General features: G+C 41.4%; 1 protein-coding gene across 4 annotated transcripts in view; it reads right to left on the reverse strand.

Annotated features, from left to right (window-relative positions):
- Positions 1 to 274: 274 nt before the first annotated feature.
- AKT1 (AKT serine/threonine kinase 1) overlaps positions 275 to 15,952 on the reverse strand; it is a 73,645-nt gene continuing 57,967 nt past the window's right edge. For all 4 annotated transcript variants that reach the window (XM_051620959.1, XM_051620960.1, XM_051620961.1 and 1 more), the window contains 4 exons: positions 15,659 to 15,873; positions 7,681 to 7,768; positions 2,654 to 2,756; positions 275 to 1,957 (listed from right to left, as the gene is read on the reverse strand). In XM_051620959.1, coding sequence (XP_051476919.1) covers positions 1,878 to 1,957; positions 2,654 to 2,756; positions 7,681 to 7,768; positions 15,659 to 15,873 — 486 coding nt within the window. In that variant the 3' untranslated portion in view covers positions 275 to 1,877. The remainder of the gene's footprint in view (positions 1,958 to 2,653; positions 2,757 to 7,680; positions 7,769 to 15,658; positions 15,874 to 15,952) is intronic.

Raw genomic sequence — 15,952 nt, forward strand, 5'->3', positions numbered from 1 at the left:
CTCAGTAACACCATCTCACTGGCATCAGGAGGACAGCAAAATGAGGCTTGTCTTCACTCACCACAAGACAAACTATTTCTGGTACAGGTTGTTATTTCTTTTAAGAAACATTTTCCAAAATTATCTCTGCATAATGATCAGCACAGAAACAACTGAGGAGGGGCAGAAAAGCCTAAATGCCTCAGTGATGTGCACATCAGACTTGAGAAACTGGAGCAGTTGTTGCATCTCTACAAATTCAGAAGGGTCCTACTGCAAGAAATAAGAACCTAACTTGTTAAAGCAATTTTTATTTAAGTATTTGGAGGGAAACTTTCATATCATGAGTAAAAATACTAGAGTTGAATGTTGTTAAAAAAAAAAAAAAGCCAAGATGATGGGCTCTCTGTGCAAACACAGCAGTTTCTGATGGAAAGGGGAAGCGAGGGTTTTCAGTACATACTCCCTTTCAAATAAAAAAAAAAAAAATAAATGCTAGTTAACTGCAGTACATGTCATCATTTTTTATACAGTCAAGAGAATGAAAAACAACAAAAAAAAAGCCATTCAAGAGAACACAACCTACAGTGGAATAAATTCATTCGCAGCAGAGACAGAATAAGACTGCTTTTATGAAAATTACAAAGAAACATGATACAACAAAAATAGGGTATGGGGAATTTTCCACTAAGATTAAAAATGGGAAAAAAAAAAAAACAAAAAACGACAAAAAAAACCCAAACAAAAGAACCCCAAAAATTCACTTTTAGAACACCATTATTATTCAAACACATACGAAGTTTCAACCTAGTTTTTTTTCTTATATATGGGAAACACTGTTAAAGTGAATCTTCCAGAGTGAGAAGGCACCATGAACTGTTGGCTGATACCTTTAATGTACACTCAAGAAAGAAGAAATGATCTGGCATGATGCAAAAAAAAAAAAAAAATCATTAAGTGTTTATATATATTCATATATCTTTCCATAAAAAAAAAAAAGCGGCAACAAGTCATTACTTCAGTGCCAAAATGTACTTTTGTCTGGTTGACTCACTCATTAAGATGATTCCTCACTTAGACCTGTACAGTATTTTTATACAGTGCTGAAAGTGGGTGATTTTGTGTTGTTGCATTTCCTATTGGATTGGTAAATCAAGTGTATCCTAGGTTCTGAGAAGCCAATCCTATGAAGTATTCCTAAACTCTATGCAAATGGAATAATTCAATGCACTGCCTAGAATGGAATACTCGTCTGTACGTCGTGGCAATTCCACTGGATTCGGTTTGATATGTAATGTCTTGTAGCAGATGTTATAACAAAAATAACTTTTGCTTTTTGATTTACCTCACTGAGGCCATTAATGCTGTTCTTACAGTTGGTTTTCTGGAGTTGGATGACACTTCACTGCTGTCCAAAAGGAGTTTGAACCTTAACCCTCCAGAGTTTGTTCACTTTGTTGCTTATATTATTGCACTAGCTACTAAAGTCTTATATCTTCCTATATAAATCTAATTGTTCAGAGTGCAGATTCTATATTTAGATAATGAACTGTATGAAATAAATAAAGGGATTTTCTGGTCAGAGTTGCTGATATGTTGAATACCTTAATTATTTCTAAAGTAAACAGTTTTGGTGTATATTCTTAAAAACCTATGGTCATTCAGCATAAAAGCCTTGACATAATACTTTAAGAATGGATTTGTTTTCCTTCTCAAAAACGCATCAAAGAATTGTTTTAAATACAGAATCTGTGAAGCTTCCTACAAATTCATCTAAATCGTAATACAAACACAGTTTGTAATTCAGATAATATAGAAAGTTCTCTAGTGTCCATTGAAGTAAGGTCCCCAAAATGCAGTCTCTGTTTTGTTTCTGAATGAGAAAACATTGCAAATCATTAAGCGGTTCCACTGGCTGAGTAGGAGAACTGAGGAAAATGAGGTCTTCTCTCGTTATCTACACAATCCATGCTGTCATCTGAAAAATGAAAAAAAAATAGTAGGTAACATTTGTTGCCTTTTTAAGTAAACAAGCAGTAAGATAAGGCATGGCAAAGTTGTTTCAGAAAATTTCACTGTTGCCTTTTTCTTCCGAAATTTGAAAGGACAAAGAAACAGTTACTCATAAATGTCGCCCCATTAAATGGGCATCACAGAAGATCCTGATTGTTGCTTGCAAACAGTTGTTGGGAAGTCCATTTAAAATTGCTACAAGCTGCACTGCTTAAATCCTTATCCAGTGTTCTGAATTTCTGGCTATTGCTGTTTCAGAGCATCAAACATGTCAGTCACCATGAAAATAAAATACATTTGGATTTAATATGGACCTTGGCCCATCCCAAGCGCCTGCTTGCACGTGCAGCCTGTGTGTGTGGACGTACACGTGCAAAACACACAAACAGAATTATTTTCCACTGTGAAAGTGTAGACTTGGAAAGAAGAACAGTAAAAATAATTTCACTATCTTCTAAAACAGGTTATTCATTTTCCAAACCGGAAAGATGTGAAAAATGTCACATCAGTTTACCACCTCCTTGGTCAGATACTTATTATGGAAAACCAGTAAGTTTAAACTGATGCTTTTTCACCTGGTCTAAAGTGACTAGGTAACATTACAGCTAATTATTTCTGGTGGTCTGGAAAACACACTGGGGAATATTTGGGAAAACCTTACCTTGGTCAGGAGGAGTGATTGTTATCATCTGTGCTGTAAATTCTTCATCAAAGTATCTTGTGTCTGTTTCAGATGTAACTTGTGGCTTAAACGGAGGTACAAGCTACGAAGAAGAAAAGCAAATGCTGTCATTTTAGGTTCCTGCAGTACTGTTGAAACATGTAGAATTTGAAATAGTTATAAGCTACAGTGTCTTTTCCTACATTCCTAAAATAAGAGTAAAAAAAGCTATTCATAAAGAAGCAACCATATCCAGTAAAAATGTGTTTCCTTAGGTGTGCACTTCTTTGTGAGGCATTTAAGGCATCTGGCCTCTAGGATTTAACTGCACAAAGATAAACCTAAAATCCTAACATTTCTTCACATAATAAGTAATATCCTTACAATTCTTTAAGAATGTGTACATAGTATTTCCCCTCCTTATTATACGGAAATTGTTATCTGCATCTAGTCAGATTTACACTGCAGTAGGATGAAAATGAGTAAGCACGATGCTAGTGATACCAAACTGATGAGCTAGAGCTGTGTATCACCACAAGGGTTGGAACACTCACCAAAATATGTCAGCTACAGACTTACTGTGCCCGTGCAACTCTAGGTCAGAGCAACCTGGGAGAATTCAGGCCATGGCAGCAGTGACATTAACGTAACACTGACATTTGCCCAGGCAGGTTCTGGCTGCCCCCTCCCTGCAAGCGTTCAGGAGCAGGCTGGAAGGGGCTCTGAGCAACCTGGTCTAGTGGGAGGTGTCCCTGCCCATGAAGAAGGGGTGGAACTAGATGATCTTTAAGGTCCCTTCCAACCCAAACCTTCTATGATGAAGCATTTATGCTCCCAGTGCCCAAAAGCAGTCTGGTATCAACTCTGAACTCAGAAAGCCTAGAGTGGAAGTGGAGCATGCTTAGCAGTGAACATCCTCCTCTTGCTACACCACGAGTTGCACTATTTGGGTTTTATTCTCGACACTCGCTTGGGCAGACAGGCTAGAAATCATCCATGTGTACCTCGGCAAGCCCTGGCAAGAGCAGCTCCAGATGGATTGGAGCTGCTTGACTGGGGCTGAGGAGGAGGGCCCGGGAAGCGGGGGCGGGCCCAGCTGCATGCGGATGCACAGTTGGAACACGTACAATTTTGGAGGGCAACGGAGCCGGAATTCAGGCCTCGCTCCCCTCCCCGCCCGCACCAGGCGGCAGGAGCGGAACGTAAACACTGTTGTTATCCCTCCCGCAGGAACACCAACAGCTCCCAGCAGGGACACCAACAGCTCCCAGGGCCAGGCCTGGGGCACCCACCGCTGGGGTTAAACGTGGCCATCTTTTAATAGCAGAGCCACACCAGGCAACAATTCAGGAGCGTGACTGAGGAAGTGTACGGCTTCCAATCTGAAACTGCAGGGAAAGGTTTATCAAGGCAAATGGTAAGTTGGCCCAGCTGGACTTAAGGAGTGACCCTGAGACTTGCACCGCTGCTCTTACAGAAATGACAGAAATCACTGCCTGGAAAACAGCAGCACATCTTGAATACACAAAACATCTCTTCCCCACCCCCAACTTTTCCTCCAGCTTAGATCTGAAGGATCATTTTCTTGGCAAGTCAGTTAACAAGAAAAGCACTACCTACAAGCTCCCTATGGCCAGGATCATCTTTCTGATCTGTTTTCAGAGCACCTAATCCTAGTCCTGTTTTGAGAGCACCTCAACCTATCTTTGAGATGACAATCCAGTGAAGCTTCCACATTTTCACTGTAGAGACTTTAAGGAATGTGATGTAAAGAAATATTCTACAGTTTAAAGCTTATATTTAAAACTAAGGGACATAAAAGTTCCTATTACAAGGGAGCACAATTACAGTGTACATTCATCATAATTTTTTTTAATTATTAATGATCCTCTGTGCCCAAGGATGTCTTAAAGGAGCCTGCCAAATGCTCTTGTGAAAAAATAGGTCATCAGAACTGGTCTTTCTGTCCTGAATTTAAAAAGGAAAAGGAAACAGGATATCCCAAAGCCACAAGTCACTCTGAGCCTAACAGTCCTCCTGAAGCTATTAAAGAGGGAATGCTTTGCATTAGAATGTTAATAATGCCACTCTCAATTAAGTCAAACCAGCATATTATGTATAAAAACCCTGTTGAAGCTGAGCATTCTTTTTTTCACATTTTCACTCTATTCTTTCTCCTTATGGCAGTTGTCTGCCTGTTCCCTAAAGTGAACCTTGGTTTGTTTCTAACAAGCTGTGTGTGCACGCGTGTGTGAAGTTCTATCTGTCCTTTTAAGCTAATAGTGGTTTTGGCACTCGAAGTGCTCCCAGTTGCTCTGGCTTGCTGTGCACAGCACAGAGTGATTTAGGGCTTGGGCACTGCAGCAGACACCTGAACCACACACATCAGAATGACTTGGAGCAGCAATCCTAACTCAGAACACACGTGTAATGCGCTAGTGCTGCCTGTATCATTTTCTCTTTTATTTTAGTATCTGCTAAAAGCAATTTGAGACAGATTATGATGCACCCACAAGATAATTTTTTTTCCCCCTAGCTGTCAAACTCGGAACACTGAGCTGGAAACAGAGGGGAAGACACAGAAAGCTCTAACACTGGCTTCACCAAGCAAATATGTTGCTTTACTGAAAAGCTGTCAGTGCAGTAGCTCTGCAGTTCAGCTGGCAGAGGTGCCACCTGTAGCCTCCCACTGCTGCAGACCAGCGTGATACCCGCAGGCTTATGTTGATTTAAGAGGCATAAAAGACCAGAGAAGCACCGTGTGATTAAAATCTCATTGCGTGTGTTTCGCTTGTGGGTGGGCAAAGTGCTGCAAATTAAATCGCACCTTTCTTTCCACCAGAGACAAATAACAACACTCTTTCAGGAGACTCTAATGAATATTTTAAATACTTGGGACAACCCCAGTTATTCAAAACTCCTTATAATTCAAAGCAAAGCTATGTTTCCAGAAAGCTTAGTTACCAAGTCAGTGTTCTCGATTACCCCAAGCCTATATTCATGAACAGAGTCACCATTATCTGCAGATAGTGGGTAACCAAGCTTAGCACATAAACACCTCCAGGCAGCTGACAAAATGCAGCTTTTATCCATGAGGCTGCATTTCAGGTAAATGCTGCAGGATTCTCTTTGGACCACCCAGAACGTAGGCAGCAATTACCGGCAGGCTTTTGGAAATCTCTTCATTTGCACAGCATGGCTGTTTCTACAGTAGGCAATGGTTTACATCCAAGTGGAGGTGCACATGCTAATGGGACAGGAGCAACACCAGAATCCAGCTTCCTTGGATATGCCAAGGTCAGACACAGTCTCAATCTGCACACAGTTTTCTCCAAACTAGGTAACATTTGGAGTTTCCTGGTATTTTCCACAACAATCCGAGTCAGTACTGCTATGGGACACTTTCCAAAGGCTTTCTCAGTCTTATGGATAAATAAATTGCCTCCAGCTTCTGTGATTTCTCCTCCACTCAGAGAACAACCATCAAATAACTTCACATTTGAGCACCATTTACCAGCTTTTTACCTTAAACTGCAAAACAGTAGCAAAGCCCAAGTATTGTCAGCTGGGTGAAAATGGGGATAGCCTCCTGTTCAGAACAGTAATTCAGATGTATGTTTTACATTATACTGAATAAGTGCCACACAACTCTCTCCTGCACTCATGACTGCATCCAGCTCTCTCTCAAGGGATGCTTTGAAAGGACAAAGGTCTAAAAACCCTCTTACACTGTCAAGGCACAAAAACTGTATTAGTTTTACCAAAGGAATCCAGAGAAATAAATGTCCATTTCTGCTAAGTTTCTTACCTGCTCCCACCAACTGGAAGGAGAACTAAACTGTATTTGGATATCAAAGGAGATCTAGTATCATGAGGAACTGCAGGTGAAAGAAGGGAAATTGAGAAAGTCTGGGATTGAGTGAGATGATGTGGCACCAGGAGACTAGAGCTTCGAATTTTCAGACCCATGTTTTAGCTGCATTTCACGTGAGTGTTACAGAAAATGTGTCTGGTGAGAATCAAATGCAAGAGGGCAACAGCAGATTGTCCTGAGAGCACAAAACAGGGAATCTTGGAGGAGTGGAATAAGTTATCTGTGAAAGAAGGGATACTGAGCTATAGACAACGGATGAAACACTCATATGGAAAGGGCTGGGCTCCTGGACTTCAGTGGCTCCTATTAGAAAGCCCAAAACCCAGTGGGTCTCAAGGAAAACTAATGAGAAGGAGGAAAACTCTTTAGTGTGAGGGTGGTGAGACACTGGAACAGGCTGATCAGGGAAGTTGTGGTTGCCCTATCTATGAAAGTGTACAAGCCCAGGTTGGCTGGGGCTTTGAGCAGCCCAGTCTAGTGGGAGGTGTCCCTGTCAATGCAGGTGGGTTGAATCTAGATATCTTTAAGGTCCCTTCCAACCCAAACTATTCTATGATTCTATGAGAAACACCATGAAGTGCAGACACTTCCCATCATCTCTCTCTCAGAAAAAAAAAAAAAAGTAGTAATATTATGCTCAGATTGATGTAAAAGCCCACACACCTCTCTGCACTTGCCTAATTCAGTCTAATTTCATCATTCAAGACAGGAAAAATGCAAAGGTAACAAAGAGCCCATCTTCCACTACTGCTTCTAGAAGTTTTGCTTCAGATGCTCAGGAACCAATAGTAGCTCCTGGCCTCACAAGGGATACATCAGCTGATTGCAATGAATGGCAACAGGAATTCACAGGAAAAGCCATTTTAAAAGCTTATATAGTGTTTCCATGTGGAAGCAGTTTCAGTTACATCCTATGTATTCACTCACAGAACCAAGTTTCTCATGGAGAGAAACTCCTCTCATTGAGGAAAATGCTCTGGTTCAGAAGTAATCCAATTGCAGCATTTTAAGAAACATGAAGTGATTTAACCTTGTTAAAAACAACTGCAAACCTCTTCTGTGGAGGGTTTCTGTGTATCTTACAGAGGGCACAAAATTGGAAACATTCCGGATACCCACAGCTACAGTTCACCTGGGGAGAACAGTTAAGTACCTTTTTCTCGTATACATCTTGCCAAACAATGCCAGCAAAGAATTTGTGCTGCATAATCTCCTTGGCATCATCAGGACCACCACCTAACCTGTTGGGAGCAAAAGAAGTAATTAAATGTACAGTTATTTTTCTCATATAATTTTTATTAAGCAGTAGTGAAAAAATTCTGAGTTTATATAACACGTTTGGGAGCAGTTCTGGCATTTGCTTCATATTTGCTTTTTGTGCAAGGGCAGCAGGACAGCTTACTGAGGCTTCAACACAGTTCCACTCAACACATACTACCAAATAAAATTAGAATAAAGGTCTCTCATCATCACAATTCAAAAGACCTGCCCTTCAGGAAAGATGCTGTCTTAGGGACCCCAGCGGATCCTGCAAATGAAAGATCTGAGCCAAAAAGCCTTCTCTCTTTCTAAATTAACAAGTGACTACCTCTTACAATTTTCTAGAGCAGAGTGATGCCAGCAGTAAAACTGAATTGGATTTTGAAGTGTAAGAGAGGCAAGATTTTTAAGACAAACTGATCTATGCAACCTGATTTACATTTCCATTAAAGACAACAGTTGACAACTGCAGTTATAAAATTGTGTTGTATGCAAATCTTTCCTCCTCCTTGGCTTCACAAAAACACAAAGGGTATTTTATTGACTTAAGGTATATCAAGATAAAGCACTTTTATTCCAAAATAAAACTGTCCACACAGCTTTTAGATGTAATCAGTTTAGTTGCAGTTTTGAGCTAACAGATGCTTACATTTGCTGTGGAGGTTAAAATGTTCTCTAAAAGACTGAACCACATCTGCAAGCAAAGGCATGTACTGAGAAAACAAAACAGACTCAGTAATCAGCTGGAGACTTACTTTCAGGTAACAAGGTTAAGACAACACTCAGGATTTTAAGTCCAAGAGGTGTTCCCGTGTTCATCCAGCCTGACCTCGAGTATCTGCCTGTTCCCTGATTCTTGGTGCCGCTGGCAAACTGAGATACTATACCTATTTTAAGACCTTGGAACAAGGGCTCTACGTGACCAAGGCTAGAGCTACACCACTAGAGAAAGGTGGGCCAAGGACTGCCCTTTGAACCTGAAGCCAAGCTGCCTGGCCAGGCCCCATCCCTGCTGCACAGCAGTTGGCCCTGAATCTCCTCTGGGCCATGTGCAGTAACCCTGTGGCCTTAATACATGACTACTTGGGGGTGGAAGGAAGGGTTTTGGTCCAGAATAGCAGAGACAGTACGAAGGCTGTGCTACAGCCCAGTGAAGTGGTATTTTGACAGATTAGACTGTACTGCATGCTCTGGGACACAGTTTGAAGACACAAGGGTATTCAGACAGCACTAAACAATTGCTTAAGGAGGAGTCGTCAAATACAGTGACATTGTCCATACTGCCAACTGGAAATGGGTCCTGGTGCACACAACCCTCTCAGCCATGCCCAAGCACTGTCTTCAGAGAGTACAGGCTGGCAGAAGCCACAGCTGTACCAGGGAGACCAAGCAGCAGAGGTGCCTGGCAGTTCAGAGTCCAAGCTTCCTTCCCAGCCCTCTTCCATTTAGTGGCACAGCAACCTCAGGGGTTTGCTCCTTCACATTCCTTCAGGAAATGTGCAGTGTAACAGGGAACGGGTCCCCAGTCTTCCAGCAGCGAAGTGTTGGGTGACACTCTCCTTCCCCAGGTAAGCTCTAAGACCAAGCTTAAGTTTACCCTAGAGCCCCACAGATCAAACAAAGCCACACGATGGCTTTTCCATCTGCCTGGCAGCAGGTTACACAGCTGCAGAGCAGCCTGGAATGGAGACAAACTCCAGGGCAGCCTGGGAAGAGAGACAAATTCTGTGAGTAATCATCTCTCGACAGGTTCCCCACAGGTCTAGAGACTTTGCCAAGTCTCTACCAGGCTCCTTGTTGCTCCCTCAGTGCAGAAGAGGATGGCCAGTGAAAAAGAGGGTGGGGTTGATCCTTTTTATCCGCAGGTGTCAACAGACTGTACTGCTGCACAAAAGTTCAGGAGTGACTATGAGCTAAGAAGAACCTGAATCATGTCTTGCAGGAGCATGCAGGAAGGCTGGCTGGCTGCAGCCATGCACAACTGCTTTGGAGAACACGTTATCTAATACAAGCCTTTGTTCCATGAAGAGCAAACACATACTCCAGGAAATGCTAAGAGAAACCCCAGATGATTTACCTACCTTTTAAAAATCTATACTATTAAACAAATTCATTCACAGTGAATGAGAAAATGAAAGAAACCTCACATTTTGAATATGGACTTACTCCAAAATACACCATTGTTTTTTAGAATTATTATGAAAGGACCCTCTCAAGAAGAACAAAATTAAATCAGCTCCTAACACAAAAATCAGTTAAGAACCACTGAGAAGTGAAAGAGCAGCAGGTTTGTCTTTCGTAAGGACATGCAACAACTGGAGAAAAATACAGCTGGAATAAAAGTCTTGGAAAGATTGTTGGACAATAAAATTAAATTATCTGCATTTAAGTCTTCAGACAGAATTAAAAATAGTATAAGAAGGACTTAAAAGAGCTACTGATATTTGCAGTATCCAGTAAAATACAACAGAAAGTGTAGAGGCTAAAAAGCAATTTAAAAAAATCCTCTACACCTGAACTTTTGTCTAAATTGGTCTCCTTAAAAACACCTGCCAAACAATTATTGATTGTTGGTTGATCTTTTAACTTCCATCTATATCTGAGAGCTTTTGTTTCCCCATTTCAGCTAAATCCCAGGGACAGAATGTATTAATGAAGTGCAATATTAATATTACACTGAAACAATTTCCACATTCTTAATTTTTATGAAACTGTGTATTACTTACAAGTTCCTTTTATCATTTAATGTCAACTGTCTGTGCTCCACAAATGAAGGGCAATTAGCTATCATACCACAGAGGAATCGTGCAAATATTTTTACAAATGTACATACTTTAATTATATATTATATATAAATTATAAATTAAGTGTATAGACACACAGACAATAGTGAAAGTCTCATTATAACAGGCCAAAAGATTACAATTAGTGGATCACAGGAAAAATACTGATTCTCTGCTTCTCCTTGTAAATGTGAACAGTGCTCAGCACTGAGGTCCATTCCCAGCTCTTTAAGAAGAAACACACAAACTTCTTGTTTTATGTTTATAAAGTTTCTCCAGTGAGCACAGCCAGGCTCCAAGGCAGGAAGCCCGAAAGTGGGCAGCAACTGCCTTTGCTCTGCCCTGCCAAACAATCCCATTCAGGAGCTCGTGCTTCACCATATTAGGAGCCACAAAACAGATTCTGGCTGTGAGTGAATCCTCATCTGAAGATACCAGAGTACTGCTAGGTGACAGATTTCTGCTGTTTACAGATCTGCATGTCCTCCATCCTCATCTGACAGGACAGACACAATTTTAGACACAAATTCTGTTGCTGTTCTGTCTTCATGTGGTTTCTCTGACTCCCCTCGGCCCCCAAACCTGGTTCTACAACACTGCAATTACACCCACCAGGCTCAAGAAAATCAGCTCAGAAAAGCTACTGATGTTCACCAGCTCAGAGGAAACAGATGCATTTTTCTCCTTCTCTGATAAAGTCAGGATGGAGACTAGCTACTTATTTTACTATGGAGGCCTCTAATGGCCACAGGGAAGAATTTAGGAACCACACCTACACTGCTTTCCTGTGACTGGCACTAGCAGCATGGAGAAGCTCTGGCTGGCTTTGGGAACAGCTCGGTGTGATGACTCCAGATTTGGAAGGAAAAGGCCATAGGCTTCCCAAAGCCCTGTACACACAGTCTTTGGGGGCCTTCCTGCTCAGAGATTAAGACTTCTGGAAAGTCTAATGGAACTCCCATCTCTGTGCTGAGCTTCACTTCCCCACTTGTTTAGCACATGCATGTGACACTAACATAGTGGATCCAGTAACACTGGAAAAGCTCCAGCCCCACATTAGTAACCATGGAGAAGTCATGTTTGAGGATGCTGAAGCTTGGGAAGTCTCTGAAGTACAGATTTCTAGAAAGCTGGGGGGAAAAAAAAATAAAAATCCTAAATTTGTGTTTTATCATTTACTCAGTTTGAATTTAGATCTCTTATGGGTGAACTGTCCGAGCTGGTTCGAACTCTTTCTGAATACCTTTAGAGTGAATCAATTTAGTCTGAAGTTATCATACAAAACAACTAAATTTCAGTCTACCTGAAAGCACCTGGTGAAACATGTATGAGCACTCTGCAATTCAAGTGATAACCAGGGCACTAGAGTTATCTGGAGATAACTTTTGTACTCAAGACACACATACTGGAGCAAACATAAGACACCTGTAATGTGTGGTTTCAAAACTCTGGATGCCCACAACGTATGAAGTTACCTGGTCAAGTAATCAATTCAAGGTTACCTCCTCCTGCCTGCCACCAGCTAGCTGAGACCACCTCCAGGCCACTGCTGTCCCCATGATGGTCCCCTTTACCTCTTCCACCTCCAGCAGCAGCTGTGTGGGCTGCAGACCTAGCTGTATCTGAAAGCAACTTTGCTCAAGCCATCTACCCTTCCCATAGCAGAACACCACAAACAGAGGACACAGAAATACCTCTGAACTACAAACTGCCTCCTTTCACAAGGAGAAAGAACAAGGAGTTTGGTTTTCATGCAGGTAAAGGCTTGACTGACCCTGATCTTCCTGAGCATTTGTAGCCCAGGTTGCACTCTGGATGTGGAAAGAGCCACCATCACAAGAAAGAACAAAGTACCACATCTCCGTGTGGCTGCAAGGACTGATCATCAGTTCCCAGCAAACAGTTTCAGGACTCCAAAGCCACAACTACAACTCTGTCAAGTCATTAAATCTTTTACCAGGCATTTGTGAAATGCTGCAAATTCTTCCTCTCATTCTGAATGGCAAGGTCCAACAGCACCAGAGAAGACAGAAGTAGATAAAGCAGCTTGTGACAAAGCCCATCTGAATGAGCTTGAACAACCCTGACCTATGACAGGGAGCACTAAGGCATATAGTGAAAAGACATGACCAAAAGTCAGAGGAAACCATCCTGAAGTTCTCTCGAGTTTAAAATCTGCCACGACTCAGAGCTTGTGAGACACTTGATTACAAACCCACCCACCCATCTAAACTCAGCCCGTTTACATGGTGCACTCTGATCCATGCCCACTTTATTGAGCTGCAATCTCTACAGCCAGAAAAGGAATAATGGAAGTTAAAATTTTTGCCATTCTATGTGTGGAAAAAAATCCTCTGATTACCTCCTTCCATTTGATACGTGTCACAAAGCAGCAAAGGAGGACTTCACATCACAATAAAAGGAAATATTTACAGAATAGATTTTTTCCTTCTTAGGAAAATTAGAGCTCACATTACAAGATTAATAAACTTATATCAATCCCAAAAGAAACTTAAAAATTCCTTTTCCCTTACAAAATGGATTTTATATGACCAAATTTAGAAAACAGCCATTATTAAAAGCAGAATGTAATTTACTGATTTTTCTCCACATGCCTATGAGTTTCAGACCAAACTGGCATTCCTGAATGCAGAGTGCTCAGACTGCTTCTATATACCCAGCTAAGCACTTCAGCTAATTTTTAAGATTTAATTCACTGACATGGGTCACAATTCCATAGATCCTTGATATTTAACTTAAAATATCCTCATCACTAAGCTTAATTTTATCAGCCTTTATTGTTGCTGGGTTTTCCTGAGGATTTTACAAGAAGGGTCAACATCTCCCAGTTTCGTTTTTCTGATGGTTTTCTCATGTCTCCTCCATCCCATTCTGGAGTTCACCAGCAGTTACCAAATGCTGCCAGTTCCAATGTTTTCTGCCCCAAACATCACTACAATGACACCAATTTCTGTCCACCACTGGACTTTGTGGAAGAGGGGATTTCTGTTGAACCACACAGTGGTTCCCCAAAGCATCATCAACAGGCTAATGTCAACCAGACTACTGCACATTATCTGTCTTTTCACTGAATGTGTTTTTGTAGCTATCTGGCTGTTTTTCTTCAATATGGCTCCATAAACTCACTCTGAGTCAACTACCAAGTATCCCAGGCACCCACCCCAGCACACAGACCACACAGTAAAAAGAAAATAAAACTATAAGGCCAGGATTCAGGACATCTAGCCCTGTGCTTCCAGTTCAGTTTTCTGTACTGCCTGAAATGCCATGAAGTGCAGGGGATTTCCAGAATAACAACTTCAGTTTAGAAGTTGTGTGTACAGTGATTGGTAAGAAACCAGTATTTAAGAATGGTCCATGATCCAAAAAGCCTGAGAAGCACCAGTGTAATTAGTAAGCTGTGGGCATGTGTGCAGACTTGTCTAGTCCATAGTTATTTCTATCAGCAGCATGAAAATCATCTGTCCAACAGATCAAAGCATTGTTGGTTTCAAGCCTGAAGAAGATACATGTGAAGAAGTGGCTATTTGTATAAAATGAGCATACTGTGGAGTAATTATTGGCATTGGGAAAGCCTTGTAATTAGAAACTAGTGGGCGTTCTTTGTTTGTAAACAAATTGCATTTTGGTTCATCAGGGATGCTCCTTTAAGAACAAATTACAGCAGATGCTGCCTGTGTTTCCAGTGATTGAAAGGCCCCACCTGAATAAGCTACAGAAGGGTCACAACTGTATCTAACCCAGCGTTTTCCTGGACAGGAATCCTGTTGGCAGGGGCTGCAACCAAACTCTCTCGAAGAGCACAGTGCCTGGGGGTGTCATCAATTACACAACCTTCTTCTGGAGGTCCCCTTGCCAGCGCTGGGTCTGGGAGGGGTGTGCAGCTGTTGTCACCTAGGACAAGGCTGGTGATGTTCCTGACTGCAAACATTCCCAGTTCCCCATGGCACCACTAAGCTGAATCCTCTGGTAGTACATACTGTGGATTTGCATTACAAGACCTCTCAACAGGATTTTCCATCAAAAATAGTAACGGAAATAGACTACAGTGATGACAAAAATCCTTGCTACAAGGATCCATGTACTGGCAAAACCCATTTTCCTGCTGTGTGCACAGAGACCACACAGACTAAACAAACATCAGGGAGCAAACCAAAATGCTCTGCTTGTACCTCACATTAAAGGCTTCCTATTTGGGGCCCATGTACTGTGGAAGGTTCACGACAGGAGATCAGGAGCAGAGTAACAATATTATTTGTTTTAAAAATGTCTGGGTTGACAAGATGGCAGGTTTTTAAAATGATGTTTATCTCTGTGTGAAGGTCAACATCCTTTTTGGATCTCTTCCTATTTTCTGTTTGTTATCCATTAAGGGCTTGGTGTTTTGTTTTTCTGTTTTTAAATCAAGGGTTACCTTTTAAATAATACGGCATAGCAAAAAAAGAAACAAATACAAAAAAAACAAGAGGAGGAAATAGAAAAAGTAAATTTAGCATGGCATAAACTCCACCAAAAACATGGTGGGAACTGGAACAGAAAGTGAAAGCATTCCAAGAACAGCTTGGAATCCATAGCAGCCATTGGATTTCTTATGACCAAAGACAGGGTTAACTTGCTTTGTCCCAGGCTATAGCCTTGTGTTCATGGCAGCCACCTTATTCTGAAGTTCAGCCTTCTGATGGCCAAAGCTGCTTCATTTGCAGTGTCAGTTCATAAAACAAATATGAGCAGGCCCACTTGGTGCATCTTGATGGATGATCACTTTGAATGGATTAGAAATAAAACTACAATTTGTCTGAAACATTTTCCTCAACTTTAAATTAAAAGAAGATTGGCATGTGGGCATTTGGTACCTCTTTCTGCAGCACCATTTCCACGGAAACACACAAAGAGTCACTTTTAAGTCACTATTAAGATATTTCCCTTTCATAGAGACACCTCTGCACAGCACAACAATTAACACCTTTGCAAAGGCTTTAGCAAAGTACTTTTTCTTGATTTGTTTTTATTTTAGCATTTCTGAGAGCATGACCACTTAAAAATGCAACTATTCAGCAAGAATCTCACCTTTGCTTAGGATCTTTCTTCAGCAAACCTGACAAGAGAGATTTTGCTTCAGGTGACAAAGTGCGTGGAAATCTAATCTCCTCCATGAGGATGAGTTCAAAGAGCTTTTCGTGGTCCTGATTGTAGAAAGGGAGCCGGCCACACATCATTTCATACATCACAACTCCTAAACCCCACCAGTCCACTGCACGACCATAGTCGTTATCTTCCAGCACCTGCAGAAATGTAAGGAAAAGGCTTTAGAAGACATTCCCAAATCCAGGCAACAGCACAGTCCTCAAGGCAAAATTCTAT

The sequence above is a fragment of the Apus apus genome, chromosome 5 (assembly GCF_020740795.1).
Source record: "Apus apus isolate bApuApu2 chromosome 5, bApuApu2.pri.cur, whole genome shotgun sequence".
Classification (NCBI taxonomy): domain Eukaryota; kingdom Metazoa; phylum Chordata; class Aves; order Apodiformes; family Apodidae; genus Apus; species Apus apus.